The sequence below is a fragment of the Thalassophryne amazonica genome, chromosome 10 (assembly GCF_902500255.1).
Source record: "Thalassophryne amazonica chromosome 10, fThaAma1.1, whole genome shotgun sequence".
Classification (NCBI taxonomy): domain Eukaryota; kingdom Metazoa; phylum Chordata; class Actinopteri; order Batrachoidiformes; family Batrachoididae; genus Thalassophryne; species Thalassophryne amazonica.
In genome coordinates, this window is record NC_047112.1 from 71783203 (window position 1) to 71804113 (window position 20911).

General features: G+C 41.3%; 1 protein-coding gene across 1 annotated transcript in view; it reads right to left on the reverse strand.

Moving 5' to 3' along the window:
* Positions 1-19749, reverse strand: part of creb3l3a (cAMP responsive element binding protein 3-like 3a) — a 46598-nt gene extending 26849 nt beyond the window's left edge. Inside the window, exons 1-4 of the mRNA XM_034180250.1 lie at positions 19566-19749; positions 16282-16398; positions 15870-16113; positions 10509-10639 (exon numbers count right to left, since the gene is read on the reverse strand). Of these exons, the coding sequence (XP_034036141.1) occupies positions 10509-10639; positions 15870-16113; positions 16282-16398; positions 19566-19586 (513 nt within the window). The 5' untranslated portion in view covers positions 19587-19749. The remainder of the gene's footprint in view (positions 1-10508; positions 10640-15869; positions 16114-16281; positions 16399-19565) is intronic.
* Between the last annotated feature and the right edge of the window lie 1162 nt (positions 19750-20911).

A 20911-nucleotide genomic window follows, 5' to 3' on the forward strand; every position in this document is an offset into this window, starting at 1 on the left:
AAGTAAAAAACAAAAAGAACGAGGGTCCCTGGACCCCATGGACAGTCCTTATTATGCTACTTTTCTTTTTTGGATTAGGCTTATTAGTGAAAGCCATAAGTGTCGGACACGACAATACAGGACACATCAACAAACTAAATAGGCCAAAAAGAGAGGACAGAGGCCCCAATCCACTTATACCTGTAGGGCATCGATGTAGTAAACAAAGAGCATATCAATTTGGTGTACAGGCCTGCTTTCCCCGAAATGCTTCAGTAGTAATCAAAGTCCCTTTTACATCCTTGACACGGACACAGGATGATCAACAGGGATCATGGTATAGTGGCTATGATTGGTATATGACAAATGATCAACAGGATAAGAGATGGGAGACCTTGGTGGCAGATAGGTATGACAGATGGACGCCTAGTTGGGCTCAAACCGGGTGGGCTAAGTACCAAAGCCAATTCCTCAAAATGTATCAAACAGAGGATAGCTTGCTGATTGCAGTGGATACAAAAAAACAAATCCATAATCCCACCAGGAACACCGGATCCAGAATGTTGGTTGTTTTTGTTGTGGGTCCACAAAACAGGGTCTGACCCCTACTTCTCCCTGATATTGTGTGAAGATAATATCATGGCTACAGCTAACAAGACATTAAAGCAACCAGTTATGACTGATCTCAGCAGGACAAAGGGTGCATCCATAAGAAATACAAAAGACATGAAAACAGATGACTGGTTCCTAGTAACTACAGGAATTAGTGGACAAAATAATAATTGGCTTTTAATGGCAGAACAGGCAGGACTAGCTACAAAGAAGGACTGTGTTGTATGTATGGGACCCAGACCTATATTACAGGTAATACCGGCAGCATTACCCAAAGACTGTCTGCTGACTGTAATGACACAGACATACATTGCAGCAAACAACAATTGTTCTAAGTGGGACAAGATCTATCCATTGACCAAATTGACTAAGATTAAACCTTTATTTTCAAGCAAAGTTGGGCATGCTAACCATACATGTGTAAACTTGACAGGGACAAGTAAGACTTTGGGTAGCTTAAACCACACTGCCTGGTGTAAGGATGTGGTCCATAGTAATTCCACATTCAAACCTGTCAGTAGGAGTGATGTATGGTGGTGGTGTGGTGATAACAGAATCTTTGACAGACTGCCAAGAAATGTGTCAGGTTATTGTGCATTAATATCATTATTGTTACCAGTTAAAGCTATACCCATGACCCCTGAAGACGTTATGGCGTATGCAGCCTCTCTTATTCCTGAAGACTGGCAGAAAGGCATAGCCAGACATAGAGTAAAAAGAGATTGGAAAGGAGTGGAAGATCCAACATATATTGATGCAATAGGAGTCCCCAGAGGAGTGCCTGACGAGTATAAACTGGTTGATCAAATAGCAGCTGGATTCGAATCCTCCATCTGTTGGTGGTGTTCAATTAATAAGAACGTAGACAGAATAAACTACATCCACTACAATGTGCAGAAATGAGGAAATTGGACTGAGGAAGAATTTAAGGCTGTCCATTCACAGTTAGAAGCCACGTCCCTTATGGCCTTCCAGAACTGTATTGCTCTGGATATGTTGTTGGCAGAGAAAGGAGGTGTTTGTGCCATGTTCGGAGAACAATGCTGCACATTCATTCCCAACAACACAGCTGCAGATGGCAGCCTCACTCAAGCCATCGACGGGCTGAGGACGTTGAACAGGAAGATGAAAGAGCACAGTGGAGTAAACACCGAAGGCTGGGATTGGTGGCTGGAAGGGATGGGAAAATGGAGGTCTTTGATTTCTTCACTATTAGTGTCTATAGCAGTATTTGCTGCAATTCTAACATTGTGTGGATGTTGTTGTATTCCATGTCTTCGAGGCCTTGCAAATAGAATGATAACCACAGCAATAGGTCCAGGACCAGGAGGGGGACCAGCTTCGTATCCACTCCTGGGGCAAAACGATGACGAGGAGGAAGAGGGCTCTCATGACCTGTACTCAGACCAATGGAAGTATGATGACCCAGACACCGATGATGATGACAATGATGACATAACCTCTGGGGTGTAGGCCTGTAGAACATACCATGATGAACCTCTTAGTGAAAATCTCAAAAGAAGTGCTAAGCTAGGTGATGCCTACTATATGTTTAACAAGCGATAACAGGAGGGAAATGTTAAAGATTTTATATATATATATTTTTATCACTGTTAAACATTTGTTCCTTTGTCTTTTGTTCTGATGAAATGTTATTGAGCTGTTTTGCACCTGTCTTAACGTAACCCTGAGAATGTACTTGTTATTATTACACTGACAGCACAACCTTTGTTTCTGTAGCCACTAACGACTGGGAGTGAAGAGATGGAGGTTATTTTGACCTTATGCTGTACAAATGCTTACTGTTTTAAACAGGACACTCCAAGCTTTTGCAGAACAGATGATAAGTGCAAACAGAGGAGCCTGCAAGAACGAGATGTGCTGACCTTCAAAGATATGATTAAACAAAGGAACTGTTTTTCCACGCAGCTGCACTTATTGACGTATGTGTTTGTTTTACGGGAAGAAACTTGTCTCGCGCTCCCCCCCCCCCCCCCCCCCCCTTAGGACAAGTTTCACAATGTGGGTAGGGCTTTGTTCTAATAAAAAGAGTGAGCATGCGCAACAGTCCTTAGTGCTTTCAGTGGTACTACGTGTACGGACTGTTTGCACTCCTCGCGAGCTAAATTTGACTTTCTGTCTCACTGGTGTTTCTTGACTCTGTTTGTCTTGTTAAAGGTTTTAAGAATGTTTGGAGGAGAAAATACCCAACACTTGGCAACAGATGCGTCATTTGAAATAACACTACTGAGATACGTGAAGTGCTCTACTGCATTCAGGCTGGTACCCTCGATGTTGATTTGGGGTGGGGTATATGCTGTATGGGGGACCGGTTGATATAGCACTTCTGTCTTTCTCAGGCTGATGGTGAGGCCAAAGGCTCTTGCTGCTTCAGCAAAACAGTTGACAATGTGCTGCAAGGCTTGCTCCATATGGGCGACGAGGGCGCAGTCATCTGTGAAGAGCAGCTCCATGATTAGCTGTTCTGTGATCTTAGTGTGGGACAGAAGGCGCCGCAAGTTAAACAGACTTCCGTCGGTTCTGAAGCGGATATAGATGCCGTCTGTCAAGTCTTCTTTGGCCTCACGAAGCATCATGCTGAAGAAGATGGAGAACAGAGTGGGCGCGAGGATGCAACCTTGTTTGACGCCATTTGAGATGGGGAAGCTGCCGGACAGAGTCCCGTTGTACTTCACTTGTCCCATCTGGCCTTCATGCAGCTGGCGGATGATGGTGAGGAGCTTTGGAGGGCAGCGAAGGCGTGCAAGAATCTTCCACAAGCCCTCACTATTGGCCGTGTCAAAAGCCTTGGTTAGGTCTATGAAGGCTGCATAAAGGACCATGTTCTGGTCTCTGCACTTCTCCTGGATCTGTCTCTGGATGAAGATCATGTCGGTGGTTCCCCTGTTGGCCCGAAATCCGCACTGACTCTCGGGAGTATTTTCATGCGCTATGGTAGGGGTAAGCCTGTTGAGTCAAAATCTTACCTGCTATTGAGAGGAGAGTGATGCCCCGGTAATTAGAACAGTTGGACTTGTCGCCCTTGTTCTTGTACAGGGAGACAATGACCGCATCCCAAAGGTCATGTGGAACCATTTCCTTTTCCCAGCAACTGAAGAAGAGAATCTGAAGCTTGTCGAGGACTGCCTCACCTCCATTTTGGTACACCTCTGCTGGGATGCCATCTATGCCAGGAGACTTCCCTGGATTCAGCTGCGTGGTGGCCTTTCGGATCTCTTCAAGTGTTGGGGGGTCATCAAGTTCCCATTTCACCTCCACCTGGGGAATCTTCTCGATTGATGACTCTTGCACAGTGCGCTTGTCACTGAAGAGATTTTCAAAGTGTTCTGACCAATGCTGCATAATGGTTTCCTTGTCCGTCAGAAGGGTGGAGCCGTCTGAGGAGCACAGGGGTGCTTGCACTTGATGTGCTGGCCCATGGATGGTCTTAAGGGCTTCATAAAAGGAGCACATGTCTCCGGCATCGGCATATATATATATATATATGCCGATGCATATATATATGCCGATGCCGGAGACATGTGCTCCTTTTATGAAGCCCTTAAGACCATCCATGGGCCAGCACATCAAGTGCAAGCACCCCTGTGCTCCTCAGACGGCTCCACCCTTCTGACGGACAAGGAAACCATTATATATATATATATATATATATATATATATATATATATATATATATATATATACATACCCATACAAGCATACCCATATGCACACACATACCTATACACATATATATATGCATATATATAAACATGATTGGGATTGAAAAAGAGATAGGAGCATCTTCTTTACGATATGTGAAATGGAGTTTAGATGTGATAAGGTGACATTAGTGCAGGGATTTGTAAACGAGTTGTTATTGCACATGATATGTGGACATATTAATAATATTGCACGTGATTTGTGGACATATTATTGCATGTGGTTATTTCACAGTGTTATTGTACAGTCTGACAGCAGCAGGGAGGAACGACCTGCGGTATCGTTCCTTCTTGCACTGAGGGTGCCTCAGTCTGTCATTATTCTACCCCTACTTGTGATAATGTCTTCTCATTGGCTGAGAAGATATCACATGACATGATACAGAGTGACTGTTGCCCTGTCAGGAGGGCAACAGTTCTTAAATTTCCCGCACTGTAGCCCTGCATATCAACCAATCAGGATGCAGCACTATCCTAGCCTGTGTCAAAGTAGAACAAGCACGACTGGTTGCAACCAGTTTGACGCTGCTTCTTTCTGCGAGTGAGTTGTTTGTAAACACACGTCGATATGGATCATTCGGGTAATCCAAGGTTTCAACTGATGACAGACGATGATTTAAACAATCTGCTGGAAGAAAAGTATTCCAAAAACACTAAAAAAATTGTGAAAGGAGCAAAGAAGGCCTTCGATGTCTACTGCAGTGCCAGAAATATTAATTTAGCAGCTGCTGATGACCTCACCAGTCTCCTTGATGAAACACTGAAACGATTCTACGCAGAAGTTCGCCAGGTAGGCTTATTAATATGTGGTGAACACAGGTGACAGTTATTCTATAGGCATAAACAACTATGAAAATTAAATTACATACATTAAATAGTAAATTTTCTGTGCTTTCAGGTGAATGGACAACTGTATTCGAAGAAATCTCTCGTCGTTGCGTTACGGTCTGCAAAAACATATGCAAGTCGCCTATGATGTGGACATTATGCATGACAGTAATTTTATAGAAGCCAATGACATTTTTAAAGCTGTTGTTGTAAAACTGAAAAATGAGGGTAAAGCAGTCATGAAACACAAAGCAGCGATTCCAAAAGATGAGATGCATAAACTGTACACATCAGCATGTCTGTCACCCGATACACCTGCAACTCTGCAAAATCGCGTGTTTATTGACATCATGATCTTCTTTGGTAACAGAGGAAGAGAAAATTTATGAGAAATGCAGAAGGATGACTTCACGATTACAGCAGATGAAAATGGAGAAAAGTATGTTCAGATGAAAGACAAAAAGACTAAAAACCACCCTGGATCTCTACAAGATGATGGAGAAAGTACTGGTGGGAGGATGTATGCGACTGGCACGCCCCTGTGTCCAGTCAGCTCAGTGGAGTATATGAAACGTCTCAATCCAGAGTGCCCTGTTTTTTTCAGTGCCCAAAGAGGGCATCTAAGGCAACTGATGCTGTCTGGTATGAGAATGCACCGTTGGGGAAAAACACTCTTGGTGAAAAAATGAAATTGCTGTCAAAAGAGGCCGGTTTGCACATGACCTACACCAATCACTGTCTCCGGGCTACCACTATAACAACACTGGATTGGCAAGGATTTGAATCAAGACATATAATCGGTGTCACTGGTCACAAACAGGAATCAAGCCTGAAACATTATTGCCAAGTTGGAAGTGAAAAAAGAAAACAGATGGGTGATGCTCTGAGCACACTAGCATCGTCCAGCACTGTTACGCACTCACCTGGACTACAAGACCTAGTACAAGCTGTGCCGTCCAGCTATAAACCTATGTCGCCAGTGACACAGGTGGAACAGGTACTCTGCTCCAAGATCATCAATATTAAAGATTGTGTGGTCAATATTGTTGTTAAGGACTAATGTGTTTTCAAGACTTTAATCCAAGCATGGAGCTAAATGTTGTAGCTCCATATCAGTTCCAAAATAAGAAATAGACTTTAATCAATGTTCACAGTTAAAATAAGAGTACATATGTTACGTTTATGGTATAAATGTGTTCTAGTTTATGGTATAAATGTGTTCTGGCCTAATGAAATAAAACTACACAACTATGTTTTTTTTATTGAACCAATAATTTTTATTATAAAGGTGCCCTATAAAAGCCCAGTCTGCAAATTTTTAGTCTATTAGAGAATCAACGGGGTAGGGACCTCATGTTGACCAAATGTTGACCTCAGCCTTCGGCTTTGGGCTACAGCAACCTCCCTCGGGTGACAAAATGACTGTTACCCGAAATCACCAGTCAATATTTGTATAGTGTCCACAGTCTTTATGTCCTCCCCCTGGATGTTCACCGGTGGATGAGGTGGTGGTTTCCTCCTGAAGTTGATCACCATCTCCTTCGTCTTACTGGTGTTGAGACACAAGTGGTTGCGTTCACACCAGTCCACAAAGTCTGTGATGACCGACCGGTACTCCAGCTCATTCCCCTCAGACACATGACCCACAATGACGGAGTCATCAGAGAACCTCTGGAGGTGGCAGCTGTCCATGTTGTAGGTGAAGTCCGAGGTGTAGAGGGTGAAGAGGAAAGGCGAGAGGACGGTGCCCTGGGGGGCCCCGGTGGTGCACCCTACCACCTCAGACTGACAGCCACGAAGCCGCACGTACTGCAGGCGGTCATTGAGGTAGTCAATGGTCCAGGCAGCGAGGTGTCCATCCACACCTGCATCCTCCAGTTTCCCCCTCAGCAGTGCCGGTCTGATAGTGTTAAAAGCGCTGGAGAAATCAAAGAACATGACTCTCACAGCGCTCCCAGTGGTCTCCAGGTGGGTGAGCACTCGCTGCAGTAGTTAGATGACAGCGTCATCTACCCCGATGTTGAGCCTGTAGGCAAACTGCAGTGGGTACCAGGTGTCGCTCACCACGGTGCGGAGGTGAGACAGGACGAGCTGTTCCATGGTCTTCATGAGGTGGGAGGTCAGGGCAACTGGTCTGTAGTGGGTCGGTTCCTCTACGTGCGGTGTTTTGGGAACCGGGACCACACAGGAGGTCTTCCACAGGGTGGGGACCACCCCCAGGCTGAGGCTCATGTTGAAGATGTGGCTGTGGATCTCACAGAGCTCATCTGCACAGGTCCTCAGCAGCCTCGGGGAGATCCCATCAGGTCCTGCTGCTTTCCTCTGCTTCAGCCGCAGGAGCTGGTCTCTCACCTCACTTGGAGTTACAGTGAGGGGGGGGGGAGCTGGGGTGTGAGCTGAGGTGGGCTGGTGCTGAATACAGTTGCAGGGGGGGGACGAGGGCTAGGGTGCAGTGAAGGTGACCGGGGGGGTAGAAGGTGGTGGGTCAGAGGGACTGGAGGGCCGGCTGCTGGAGACATGTGAGTGGCCGGGAGCAGGCGTGGAGGAGCCAAAATGGTTAAAGTAGCTGTTTAGCTCCTCTGCGAACCGAGAATCCCCATCTGCAGTCCTGCTGGCACCCTGCCCAAATCCGGAGGCGTTCTTGAGGCATCTCCACACGTCTCTGACATTGTTCCAGGCCAGCTGCTCCTCCATCTTCTCTCCATACACCTTCTTGGCTGCACGGATCTTCCACTGGAGCTCCTGTTGGACTCTATGCTGCTCCTCTCTGTCTCCCGAATTGAAGGCCCTCTTCTTCTGGTTCATCAGGGTCTTCAGCTCGGGGGTAACCCAGGGGTGGTTGTTGGGGAAGCACCGTACACTCCGGGTGGGCACAGTGCTCTCCACACAGAAGTTAACGTAGTCAGTGACACACTGGGTCAGGCTGTTGATGTCTTCACCATAAGAGTTTTGAAACATGCTGCAGTCTGTGGTTCTGAAGCAGTCCCTCAGCCTCTCAGTGGCCTCTTCAGATCAAAGTTTCACTGACCTTTTGTGTATTGGTTCTCTTCTCACCCTGGGGGTGTATTGGGGGAGCAGATAGACAAGATTGTGATTAGAGCATCCCAGTGGGGGGAGGGGGGTGGAGGTGTAAGCGTCCTCCACATTAGCGTAAAAAAGGTCCAGTATTCTATTGTCCCTGGTTTTACACGTGACATACTGGGTGAACATGGGGAGGGTGGTGGAGAGGGAGGTGTGATTAAAGTCTCTGGTGATGAGGAAGAAAGCATGGGTGTTGCATCAGCAGCCGTGTGACTGTGCTGTGAATCTGCTCATAGGCAGCGTCTGCAGAGGGAGGAATATACGCGCAGAGTGTAATCACACTTCCAAACTCGTGTGGGAGATAATACGGCCTCATGCTCACCACGAGTAGCTCCATGTCCGAGGAGCAGATCTGATCATTCACGTGAATATGAGACCTGCTGCACCATTTCTCATTCACATAAACGGCGAGCCCCCCTCCTCTCTTTTTACCGCTCTACGCCAGTGTCCTGTCCGTGCGGATAAGTGTGAAGCTGTCCATGTTGATTAAAGAGTCCGGTACATGTTCATCCAACCACATCTCCGTGATGCACATGAGACTGCAGTTTTTATACAGCCTCTGGAAATGGATTAGCGCTGCTAGCTCCTCCGTCTTGTTGCGGAGAGATCTTACATTCCCTATGACCACAGACGGAATATAAGTCCTTCTTCGCTTTGTCTGGCCGCCCCTGCAGCCCCTACGTTTCTTCTGAATGTCTGCAGGTACGTCCGGGTGCTCAGCATAGCGGGGACCCGACCCACTGTACATTGAGTCTCTTAGTCCAAGCAGCTGATCCCGGCTATAAACAATGGGACATTCAGAGGAAACAAAGGAAACAAAGGGATTTCCCCGCGTTGCCTCGAAAAGTTCAGAAATCATCATCAAAATAATCACAAGAGTAACAAAAGTGGGTTTCCCATGTGCATACTTGCACAGGGTACCACCCACTGCAAATAAAAACAAATAAGCACCATTAAAAAGTATTAAAAATAGTAAAAGTAGGAAAAGAGGGAGCAGAGCTGAAGTAACAGACTGCTGCTTCAACAGCGCCATCTTGAAAAAACAAACAAAAAAACAGCGTATTGCAAACAAACCATAGAGCACAGCATACCCATTGCAGTGTGGCCTCTTTCCATGCAGCAAAACAGGAATGGGACCTGAACCTCACTGTGCAGGTTTTCCCATCTGTGGCCCATACAGAACTCCAGAGTGCAGGGAAATAAATATGTAAGGAGTCCATGTTTTATTGAGCACCGAAAATACTACTGTGTGTGCAGAACATACAACTATTTCCCACATTTAATTAATTAATGTGCACATGTTAAATATCTGCACTGTGCCAAGTTGCCAGGCTTACACAGGGAACTGAAATACAAAATAACACCCTGTTTTAGAGACATTATTATTGGGTGTTTATGTGGGCCGACTGTCTACCATTCAGGATCTGGCATTTCATGTTCTAATCTTTATTTATTTATTTAATTTTATCCTCAGACCCCCAGTTGCAGGCTCTGTAGGAGTGGACACCAATATGTCTGCACCTTAGTCGGCCTGTCCATTTAAGGTGTACCACCTTTTGCAATCTATTTCAGTTTTTTCTCATTTGCGGTTTCAAAAGCTTAACACTTCACAAAAATTCTTTAATAAAGGAGGCCAGCACTCGGCTGATCAGGAAACTGGACCGGATTGCACCGAACCTCTTTACTCCACCCAATCCAAGGGACCTAGGTAAGTGAACCTTCAAGTGTTCTGATAGTCTTTGCTGCCAGTGATGAAAAGTGGCTTTCTTTGTTTAATTTTCTTCATCTTCAAACCCAAATTTCACCTCTAAATTCTAACCAGGTTTATTCTTATTAATTTCTATATTTACTGCTTTGTCCTTTCCTTTTCACATCTCATCAACAATTAAACTATGAATCATTAGTCATATTCTCAAAGTCTCAGTCACATGTGTTTGTACCTGTACATATGTAAATAAATGTGTAAATATTATGCCGGTTGTGTTGTCTTGTGTACAATTGAAGACAGATGTTTAATCAGTCATCTGCAGAACTTATGTCTTTCATATCAAAGGCTGATTAATATTGAACTTAACATTATACGCTTCTAAGCAGTTGGTGCCCCTTTCAAGATATTTAATGAAATTTCAGACTTAATTAAATATTGTTTCAACAATATCCGCTACATCAGCCATCCATTCACTTCCAAAGTGATCTCCAACATTTGTCTTTCTGAAACTGCATGGCACCCTCGTTGTGCACAGTCTGTAAAACCACTCGCCGCCACCACCACCTGCACAGTCTTACTGGCTCTGATGTTCCAGACAGAAGCAGATCCTTGACAGTCAGAGGGAAGCCAGAGGACAGCTGTGAACCGTGTTCGTCAGAAGGATGTGTCATCTTCATCCTTCCTGCTTGGGGGCCAGGTTTCCAGCCATCTGCACACACACACACAGACACAAAAATACACATACAAATCATTAATTTGACTCAATAATGTTAACATTTGGATTCTGAAAATTATTAGAAGGTTGAAATAATATTTGTTTCATAGCACTGAGAAAAAATGTTGAAGTCTTAGCCTTGACATTTGTATTATTCATATAATATAGTATTTATTCATGCAGTGTTTTTTATTCTTTGAAAGCTTTTGAAATACCATGAAAAATGTGTTTCCCCACCCCCACCCCAATTGTATCTTCTTTAATACAAGAAATCATGCAAGATGTACACCAAAGTAAATGCTACTGAAACTCAGATATATGTTCCATCCTCTTTTGTCAGTGATTTTTCTGTTTACACTGAAACGAACGGTGTGCATCTCCCCTTGGTAAAACAATAAGATATATACTGCATCTAGAAGCACAGACAATAATACAATTATTATTATTATTATGGAACTATTCAATTCTACCCGATACGATGCAATCAGCAGCAGTTCTTTCTTTAATGTGAACATTTGTTTTCCATAATAATTTAGAATAAGCCAAAAGTGGAATTACTTATCTTCAAATACATACAGTGGTTAAGCTAAGTACCGGACACGTCACCATTTTTCTCAGTAAATATATTTCTAAAGGTGCTACCCAGTGGTGGGCACACTTCCAATAACCATCAAAGATAAAGTTTTCATTATTGGGTTATCTTTTCAAGTAACTTTGAAAACAATTATCTTCCGATGAATTTTTGTCCAAAATTTTTTAGACCATTAACATGGTAAACAAAGGTGAACACGTGCAGTACTACTCTCTGCAAACAGTCGAGAGCTGTTTCTATAAGAAACCACTCTATCATCTGCAGGCAAAAGAGAACTGGTCACTAAAAAAAAAAAAAAAAAAAATTTCTTTTAACATCATACTGAAACTTGGCCAATATCACCCAAGTCATCCAGAGGCATACATTTTTAACTTATGGTTTAAATTTTAACTAAACTTATTTTGGACAAGTTATTTAAATTAACGTCACATCTGAAGTTTTATAAAGTGAAAATATCAGATATATGTTTTAGTTTTAAAGTAATGCGCTAATTTTTAAGGTTTTAGTGTGGGCATGCTGTGCCCAGCAGTGCATTATGGGTAGGATAGGGTAATCTCAGTACGGTAATCTCAGTACGTTCACGACAGGAGAATGCATTTGAGACACTCTGATCAGGACAACAGCATTAAACTCTAGTGCCTAAAACTCTTGTGAATATATTCTCTGGGTTTATAGACGTTTTTTGTTGTGTTTGCTTTTATTAAATTCCACGCATCTTAAACATAGCAAGTAGCAACACAGATTATTTGGAATTTTGTTTTGGCAAGTTTTCAAGGTCTCTACTGCCATCTACTGGCCAGTAATGCTCAGACGCTGAGCAGACACTGTACCACAGAACCACACGGTGTAAAAGTTCAGAGTGCCCCATTTATGTTCTCACACACATTGTATGTTCAAAAACCACATGTCAGACTCGACGTAAATGTAAACAGAAGCTTTTTCAAACTTAATTTACAAAAACTCTCGATGGGAGACATCAAAGTTTAAAAAACAAAACACAACAAAACAAACAAACAAACAAAAAATTACAAGACAGCTCTGCAGTGTTTGCACAGGCACAAGAATATCAAACAGGTTTGATTTTCATCTGACCATACGATCACCGATCAGGAGGTGGTCGTGAGATGTTAAACGCAGCTTGTTACTCCATGTATACTAAACGATGCAGGACGTGCGATTAACCTGAAACTCGGTACGATCCAAAAAATTGTCACACGAATGAAAAATCAGCTGGAAAAGGGCCAAAACTCAAACTGGCACCAGTAGTTGGCAGTGTCCTATTTATTTTGATACCGGTTATATCAGACAGTTATCTAATTACAACTTGGCTTTTTTTTTTTTTGAAAATGCCTTTTTTTTTTTTACAAATAAAAAATGGCATATTTTACAAAAGCACATTTATCTGTTAACACCAACACATGACACACCTCACATTAACGTAGAATAGAATTAATCAACCAATCAGTGTAGCAGAGGCACATTTTACCCAGAATGCCATCTGTCTGTTTGTTACAAAACTTCAGAATTAGTGCATTATTCAACATTAAAAGATATATGCTATATCTTAACTTTGCACAAATGACAGAATTGACATTAATTGAGTTATTCTATTAGTATTAATTTTATTTATACACCAAACCATAACTCAGGAGGGCTTTATTTTCCAAGACCTTGGCCTGATGGCAGAGCTGTGATTGGGTAGAGTTGAGTTTTTTTTTTTTTTTTTTTTTATGCGCACGCGCTCTTCTCAGTTGTGTCTGTGCTGGAAGCCATGTAGTAAACTGGAGCTTCCAGCAGGGGGCAGGATGCTGAAAGACAGAAGTGCTGACTCCTTTGGGTCTGTTGTTGCTTTTGATGTTTCCAGAAGCAATCCCGGTGTTAAAGGTCAAAATCAGTATGTTAGTAGTTGCAACTATACCAGAGACATTGCTGGAATGTATCGGTTATCTGTAACTTCTGATAAATTTTTGGGTGCTTTATTATTTTATCTTTATCAAAGATAACTTTTCAGTTATCTGATTATCTGTTATCGAAGGTAATTTTTTGGTTATCTGTGCCCACCACTGTTGCTACCAACGTAACATTTTCACCAGATGTTGGTAACAACCCAAGTAATCCACACATGCAAAAAACAAAACAAAACAAAACAAATGAGTACAGAAATTATGTGAAATGATACAGAGGAAAAAATATTGAACACGCTTACTGAAATTTACTTAATACTTAGTACAAAAGCCTTTGTTGATAAAGAAGCTTCAAGATGTCTCTTGTATGGAAAAACTAGTCTCATGCACTGTTCAGGTGTGATTTTAGTCCATTCTTCCACACAAACAGTCTTCAAATCTTGAAGGTTCTGTGGACCTCTTCTGTGACCTCTGATTCTTAGTTCTTTTCATAGATTTTCTGTTGGATTCACATCATGTGATTGGCTGGACCATTCTAGCCGCTTTATTTTCATTCTCTGAAACCAGTTGAAAGTTTCCTGGGCTGTGTGTTTGTGATCATTGTCTTGGTGAAATTCAGACTTTATTCACCACCATAATAACTAAATAAAATGGTACATAAAAACAGGGGTGTATATAAAATGTAACTCCCCCTACATTAAAATGTAACTTTGTTTAGAGCATTTTTAAACATCTTAAAAGTAAAGCAGCTAACAACATTACTATCTAAAGAATTCCAGAATTCAACAAGTCTATTTGCCCAGAAATGTCCACCCTCCTTTCATCTTTATCATCCTAGTACATTACATCTGGATTCGGATCCAGAATCTGGATCAAGATGGCTTTGAAGGATTACGTCAAAACTACTTCGCAGATTTTCACCAAATTTGCACCACAGATAGATATTAGGGCATGGAAGACTCCACTGAATCCGGATCTGGATTGGCGGACATCAAAAAAATTTGATTGCTCTTGTTTTTCTTTGAAACCATTGTCCAGTTGCTCTCCACAAGTGCTCCTTGGCTCTTGGACAACTCTTCTAATAATTCTTTCAACTCCTCTGTCAGAAATCTTGCAAGGAGCACCTGGTCATGGCTGGTGTATGGTGAAATGATGTACTTCGACTTCGGGATTAGGCCCATAAAGTGCTCTCATTCTGAAGTTTAGAAATCCTTCTGGAACTAATGCCAGCAACATGTTTTGCAACAATAAGGTTGCACATATATTGAAAGAGCGCTTTGCTTTATCCCATCATGAGATGGCAATATTAATTTGCACTGACAAGGAGCAGCACTGCTTTCTAATTAATGATAGATTTCAACTGGTGTTTTGGCTTTCCATGCCTCGTTGCACCTCCCTTTCTTCACGTGTTCAATTCTTTTTCCTGTGCCATTTCACGTTATTACTCATAACTAAAATTCTGTATTTATTTGTTTTGTTTTCTTTATATGTGTGGGTTACTTGAGCTGTTACTGACATTGGAAATTTCATGCCAATAGCACCTTTAGAAAAATATTTGCTGAGAAAAATGATGATGAGTTAAATAATTACTTTACCTGATGTATTTCATGAAAAACCGAGGACCTTCTTCAGGCTTTTGCTATTGTGCTACCTCTGAAGCAACACATGGAGTAGCAGAAATTGCAGCATAGAAAAAGCCCAGAGGAAGAAGCCACCTGTTGTTAGCCTAGCACATGTTTCCTGTGCTGAACAGAAATGACAACTACGAAATTGTGAATGTAAAGTTCAGCTGGGTACATTTACCCATTATACTGCCTACCGCTATTGGGTATGTTTATTTATTTATTTATTCTACCTTGTGCCTTCATGATTGTTTCAAGATTCGTGTAATAAATATATCAAAAATTAGCTGTAGTTTAAGCTTTTTGAGTAAAAATGTTATGTTTCACATATAAAGCTTTTTAGGAGAAATTAATTTTGATCATTCTTATCACAGCAGAGAGCTGAGATGATGAGGAAGAAGAGCCAAATAACACAAACAAGCCCTGAGCGTGGAAGACCGACAGTCAGCCTGCAGTGTTCACACACCTAAGTCTCTACGACTGGGGAGTAGCATACTGTGCCATTTCTTGGTAATACTGACTTCTTGCACATTTGGAGTGATGTGGCAAATGGGTTTTGTGTGTTGCTGTGAAACTCAATATGATTTGTGACTGTTGAATCACTGCAACAAAATGATTTGTTTCTTATGGATTTCTCTTGAACTCAGCTACATATTGGTATGACATCACTGCAAGAAAGTGTTTCCATGTGGTCCATTTGCTCTTTTTACACAAAATATAAGATTTGTACAAGAATCATTGGCTATGTTTGATCTGGATCATTATCTGGTTCCATACCAAATTACACACATTTGTTGAGATGGAACTGCATGCACATTGTTGCTTTTATGTTTTGTTTTTGTGTCTTCCTAAGACAGCATGATTCTTTGACACTGACAAAAATATCAAGAACAGCCGTATCTTGCAATGGCAGAAGAAAAACTAAAGCCTAGCTTTACCCCTTGATCTGCATCAGCTTCAAAATCTAATCCCCTGTTACCTTCACCAAGTCTACTCTTTCCACAAAATTTCCATAAACACTGCTGTGGACAAACCGACAGATGAACTGGGATAAAAACATAATCTCCTTGGTGTCCATGAATTTTTACTTTTCATTTTAATCTTACTGTGGTTCATAGAGACATTGGTTTGCAGGGATGCATTGGTTTGCATCTTTGAACCAAAGTACTGAGCCTCCGCAGGTGGACTCCCTGGTCGCTGAGGGCTGTCCATCTGGTCTGAGGGAGGGTCCTCGCTGATCCCACTGTCACTGGGAGATGGGGACCACAGAGGTGAACCTGGCACTGAATCCCTTCCACTCAAGAGCACATTGAGAAAATCATCATCTGGTTGTTCAGGTGCTTGCAGCATCTGCTGGGTGAAAAGCCAAAGTGCTGTAATTAGTCTGTCCACTATGTTCTACACCACACATTGAGAAACAGAGCTGTCCATCATCTGTCAAAGTGCCACAATAGTAGATATAAAGCACAGAGTTCTTTGTGGTATGTGAGTCATTGCAGAATCCACAGTGTTACTTGCATTTGGCTCCTGGGTCGGCCATGTGTGATCACTGCCATGGCGTCCTGTCAACTCGTGGTGGAACTTTCCATTATTTCGATCAAACAACCAGTCAAGCAGCTCAGTGCCATCACATCCCTTAAACAATGCCATGCAATGCCTGTTAGAAAGTGCTATACAATAAATTATTATTATCATTGTGAAGCTTTTATGCTGTGCAACAGCTGCATACAGGTTTTTTATTACCAACAAGTTGCAATTTTACATATTGAAAATATGACCTACCATGGATCACTGTAATTATTATGTAGTTTTATATACTACGTATATATGTACAACCCCAATTCCAATTAAGTTGGGACCTTGTGTAAAATGGATATAAAAACAGAATACAATGATTTGCAAATCCTCTTCAACCTATATTCAATTGAATACAAAGACAAGATATTTAACGTTCAAACTGATAAACTTTATTGTTTTTTGCAAATATTTGCTCATTTTGAAATGGATGCCTGCAACACATTTCAAATAGCTGGGACAGTGGTATGTTTACCACTGTGTTACATCACCTTTCCTTCTAACAACACTCAATAAGCATTTGAGAACTGAGGACACTAATTGTTGAAGCTTTGTAGATGGAATTCTTTCCAATTCTTGCTTGATGTACAATATCAGTTGTTCAATGGTCCAGGGTTTCTGTTGTTGTATTTTGCGCTTCATAATGTGCAACACATTTTCAATGGGTGACAGGTCTGGACTGCAGGCAGGCCAGTCTAGCACTCTTTTACTACGAAGCCACGCTGTTGTAACAAGTGCAGAATGTGGCTTGGCATTGTCTTGTTGAAATAAGCAGGGACATCCCTGAAAAAGACATTGCTTGGATGGCAGCATGTGTTTCTCCAAAACCTGGATGTACCTTTCAGCATTGATGGTACCATCACAGGTGTGTAAGTTGCCTATGCCATGGGCACTAACACACCCCATACCATCACAGATGCTGGCTTTTGAACTTTGCGCTGGTAACAATCTGGATGGTCCTTTTCCTCTTTTGTCCAGAGGACATGATGTCCATGATTTCCAAAAACAATTTGAAATGTGGACTCATCAGACCACAGCACACTTTTCCACTTTGCGTCTGTCCATTTCAAATAAGCTCAGGCCCAGAGAAGGCAGCGGCGTTTCTGGATGTTGTTGATGTATGGCTTTCGCTTTGCATGGTAGAGTTTTAACTTGCACTTGTAGATGTAGCGACGAACTGTGTTAACTGACAATGGTTTTCTAAGTGTTCCTGAGCCCATGCGGTAAGATCCTTTACACAATGATGTCGGTTTTAACGCAGTGCTGCCTGGGGGATCGAAGGTCACGGGCACTCAATGTTGGTTTTCGGCCTTGCCGCTTACGTGTAGAAAGTTCTCCATATTCTCTGAATCTTCTGATTAAATTACAGACTGTAGATGATGGAATCCCTAAATTCCTTGCAATTGAATGTTGAAAAGCATTGTTCTTAAACTGTTGGACTATTTTTTCACACAGTTGTTCACCAAGTGGTGATCCTCGCCCCATCTTTGCTTGTGAACGGCTGAGATTTTTAGGGATGCTCCTTTTATACCCAATTATGACACTCACAATTAGTGTACTCAGTTCCAAAATGCTTATTGAGTATTGTTAGAAGGAAAAATGATGTAACACAGTGGCAAACATACCACTGTCCCAGGGTTTTTGAAATATGTTGCAGGTATCCACTTCAAAATGAGCAAATATTTGCACAAAAACAATAAAGTTTATCAGTTTGAACATTAAATATCTTGTCTTTGTGGTGTATTCAATTGAATATAGGTTGAAGAGGATTTGCAAATCATTGCATTCTGTTTTTATTTACATTTCACACAACGTCCCAACTTCATTGGAATTGGTGTTGTATAATAATAGCCAATTAAGTGGCCTCTGTGTACATATATGCATGCATGCATACTTATGGCTTTGATCGCGGAGAAACTGGGAGCACTGGCATTGTGTATTATGGGTCAAGGATGAATGCTGCGAAAATGTAAAGTTGATAGGACTAATATTTGTTTGAGAAATTAGCGATATTGTTTAACAACAGTGAGCAATGCTGTGCTGCAGTGCAACATGGGAGTTTGGGGTTTGAAATATTATTGTGGTTCATGTAAGTTTAACAGTGTTGTTAGTGTTATTAATTTGTTTTTGTAGTTCAATTGGTTTAGTCAGTTTAGTTAAGTGTCATGTTGCTGTTACCATGAGTGAGAAGTGTAGTGCATTTGACGTCTTTTGCCACCATCTCTGTTTTGTGGGTGTGTAAAAGTAAAAGAAGATGCTTGTGGCAGAATGCAGAAAAGGCAAAAAGCTCTGTGTGCATGCATGTGTGCATGGTTGTGTGTGTATAACTCTGATTACGGACAAACTGTGGAGAGCTGACATTTGCCGTTTGGTATGCTTATGTATTTTGGGTCAAAGATGAACACCATCAAAATAGAACGTTGATAATCTAATATTTTTGGAGAAATTACAGATATTAGCTATCAACATTGAACAATGGACATAGATAATAACATTCTGGACTCACACGCCATTCCAGCAGAGGGCGGTAAATCCTCTATATATTAAAAGTGTGCGTGTGTGATTTTATTTAGTAAGTTCAATGTAAGTGCATAGTACAATTGTAAATATGTTAAAAATACATGGATGACACAAGAAAGTGAAAACAATTATTTCCATTGTGGTCCATTTAGAAATCATATGACAAAATAGAAGTAGTAATAAAATAATAATAATTTTGATAATAAAAATAGCAATAATGATAAAATAATAGTGTGTATATGATAACAAGAACCTCATTTATGAATACATTAAGACAGTAAATTAAAAAAAATTCCGTAATTAATAGGAAGTAAAAGGGTTGAGTTCTAATAACTGTTGAGGTCTAAGGTTCTACAATTCTGTAATTTACCACCCTTGAAAAATATCAGCTGTCTATTTTATAAATACAACCCAATCTCGAGCCAGTGGATCCCCACGGGCAACACACTACTATATCTATCTATCTATCTATCTATCTATCTATCTATCTATCTATCTATCTATCTATCTATCTATCTATCTATCTATCTATCTATCTATCTATCTATCTATCTATCTATCTATCTATCTATCTATCTATCTATCTATCTATATATATTAGAAGTTAGAGTTGCTGTAACTTTGAACACTGGCTGCTGAGAATGTCAATGTCGGCAAAGCACAGCCTGGGATAACTCAAAGAAAAGGCAACACATTGAATAATTTACCTGATCCCAGTAGTGATCCATGGTGTCTTTGTTTGGGTGGCACAACAACGTCACCCACAAAACAACACAGATCGAGCTAATATCCAATCCACTGTATTGTGGAAGAGCTTTGTCCCAAAACTAAAGACTCTCTGTTGTATCTCTGAGCTCTGTTCAGGTCCAAAGTTTAAACTCCAACACAACACACCCAGCCAGCTAGTCTACTTCATCTCCATTGGCTACATGACAAGATAGAATCTGATTGTCAGCCAAAACTATACAACTACACAGGTCAATGTGACTGGAAGCAGAGGACATGCTGTCTCCATGGGATGCATGACATCAGGAAGGTCAAAGTTCCCTTTTTATTGTGTTCACTAGTTTATTGACAAAAGAACAGGTTTGACCTTTGGCATATATTTATAACAATGAGCACAGAATGGCAGGTCCTGAAAATCAAAAGACAGCGTCATTCATTTTAAAATAAATATATGAAATAATAATTGAAGGAAAAAAGAAAGAGGATGTGAAAGTCTTTGAAGGATTGGAAGAAGTTAAATAGCAGATATTTTTTCACATATAAAACAATGTGGCATTCCAAAACATATATTCTCTCTCTCTCTCTCTCTCTGTGTGTCGTATTTTCATTTTTCAATTTAATTTTCTGTGTGGAAATGTGGACTTGTAGAAAAAAAAGCCATCTGAAAGGGTGCAGTTGCACAGATAGTGGAAAATATGTCAATATTCAAATGTCACTTTTTAGTTGAAATGAGATTTAGCATTTGACTTAAATGTCTGATCTTTTGATATGAAACCCCATGAGAAGATGAGCCACAACTGAATTCAATTCAAACCTTTCGAAAATCCGTCCTTCCAGCCATTCATTTTCTTAACCTACATAGTCCAACAGCTGACGGGTGGTGGCTGGATCCAGTCCCAGCAGTCACAGGTCAAGATGTAGAGGTTCACCTCAGCCATCACAGGACCAACACATATAGACAGACAAACACATTCACACTCCCATTCACAATTTAGATTCACCAAAACCCACACAAGCACAAGGAGAACTGTTGTTGTCTGTCCCCTGTCCTTGTCCATGTCCTGTCTGTTAGTTGTTGTGTTTTCCCTTTATATCACACTTTGGCCTTTCTTGATTTCCACTTGAGTTTTCAGCCATTGTCCCTTTGTTTTGTTGTCAGCATGTTTTTGGTTCCCCTTTAGATTGGTTGGTAATTATTTATGGTTTATGGTATTTATGGCTTTCTCTTATTGTGCCCCTGTTCTGTGGAATGATCTCCCTGTGTCAATAAAACAGTCAGATTCTGTGGACACTTTCAAGTCCAGACTTAAGACGCACTTATTTTCCC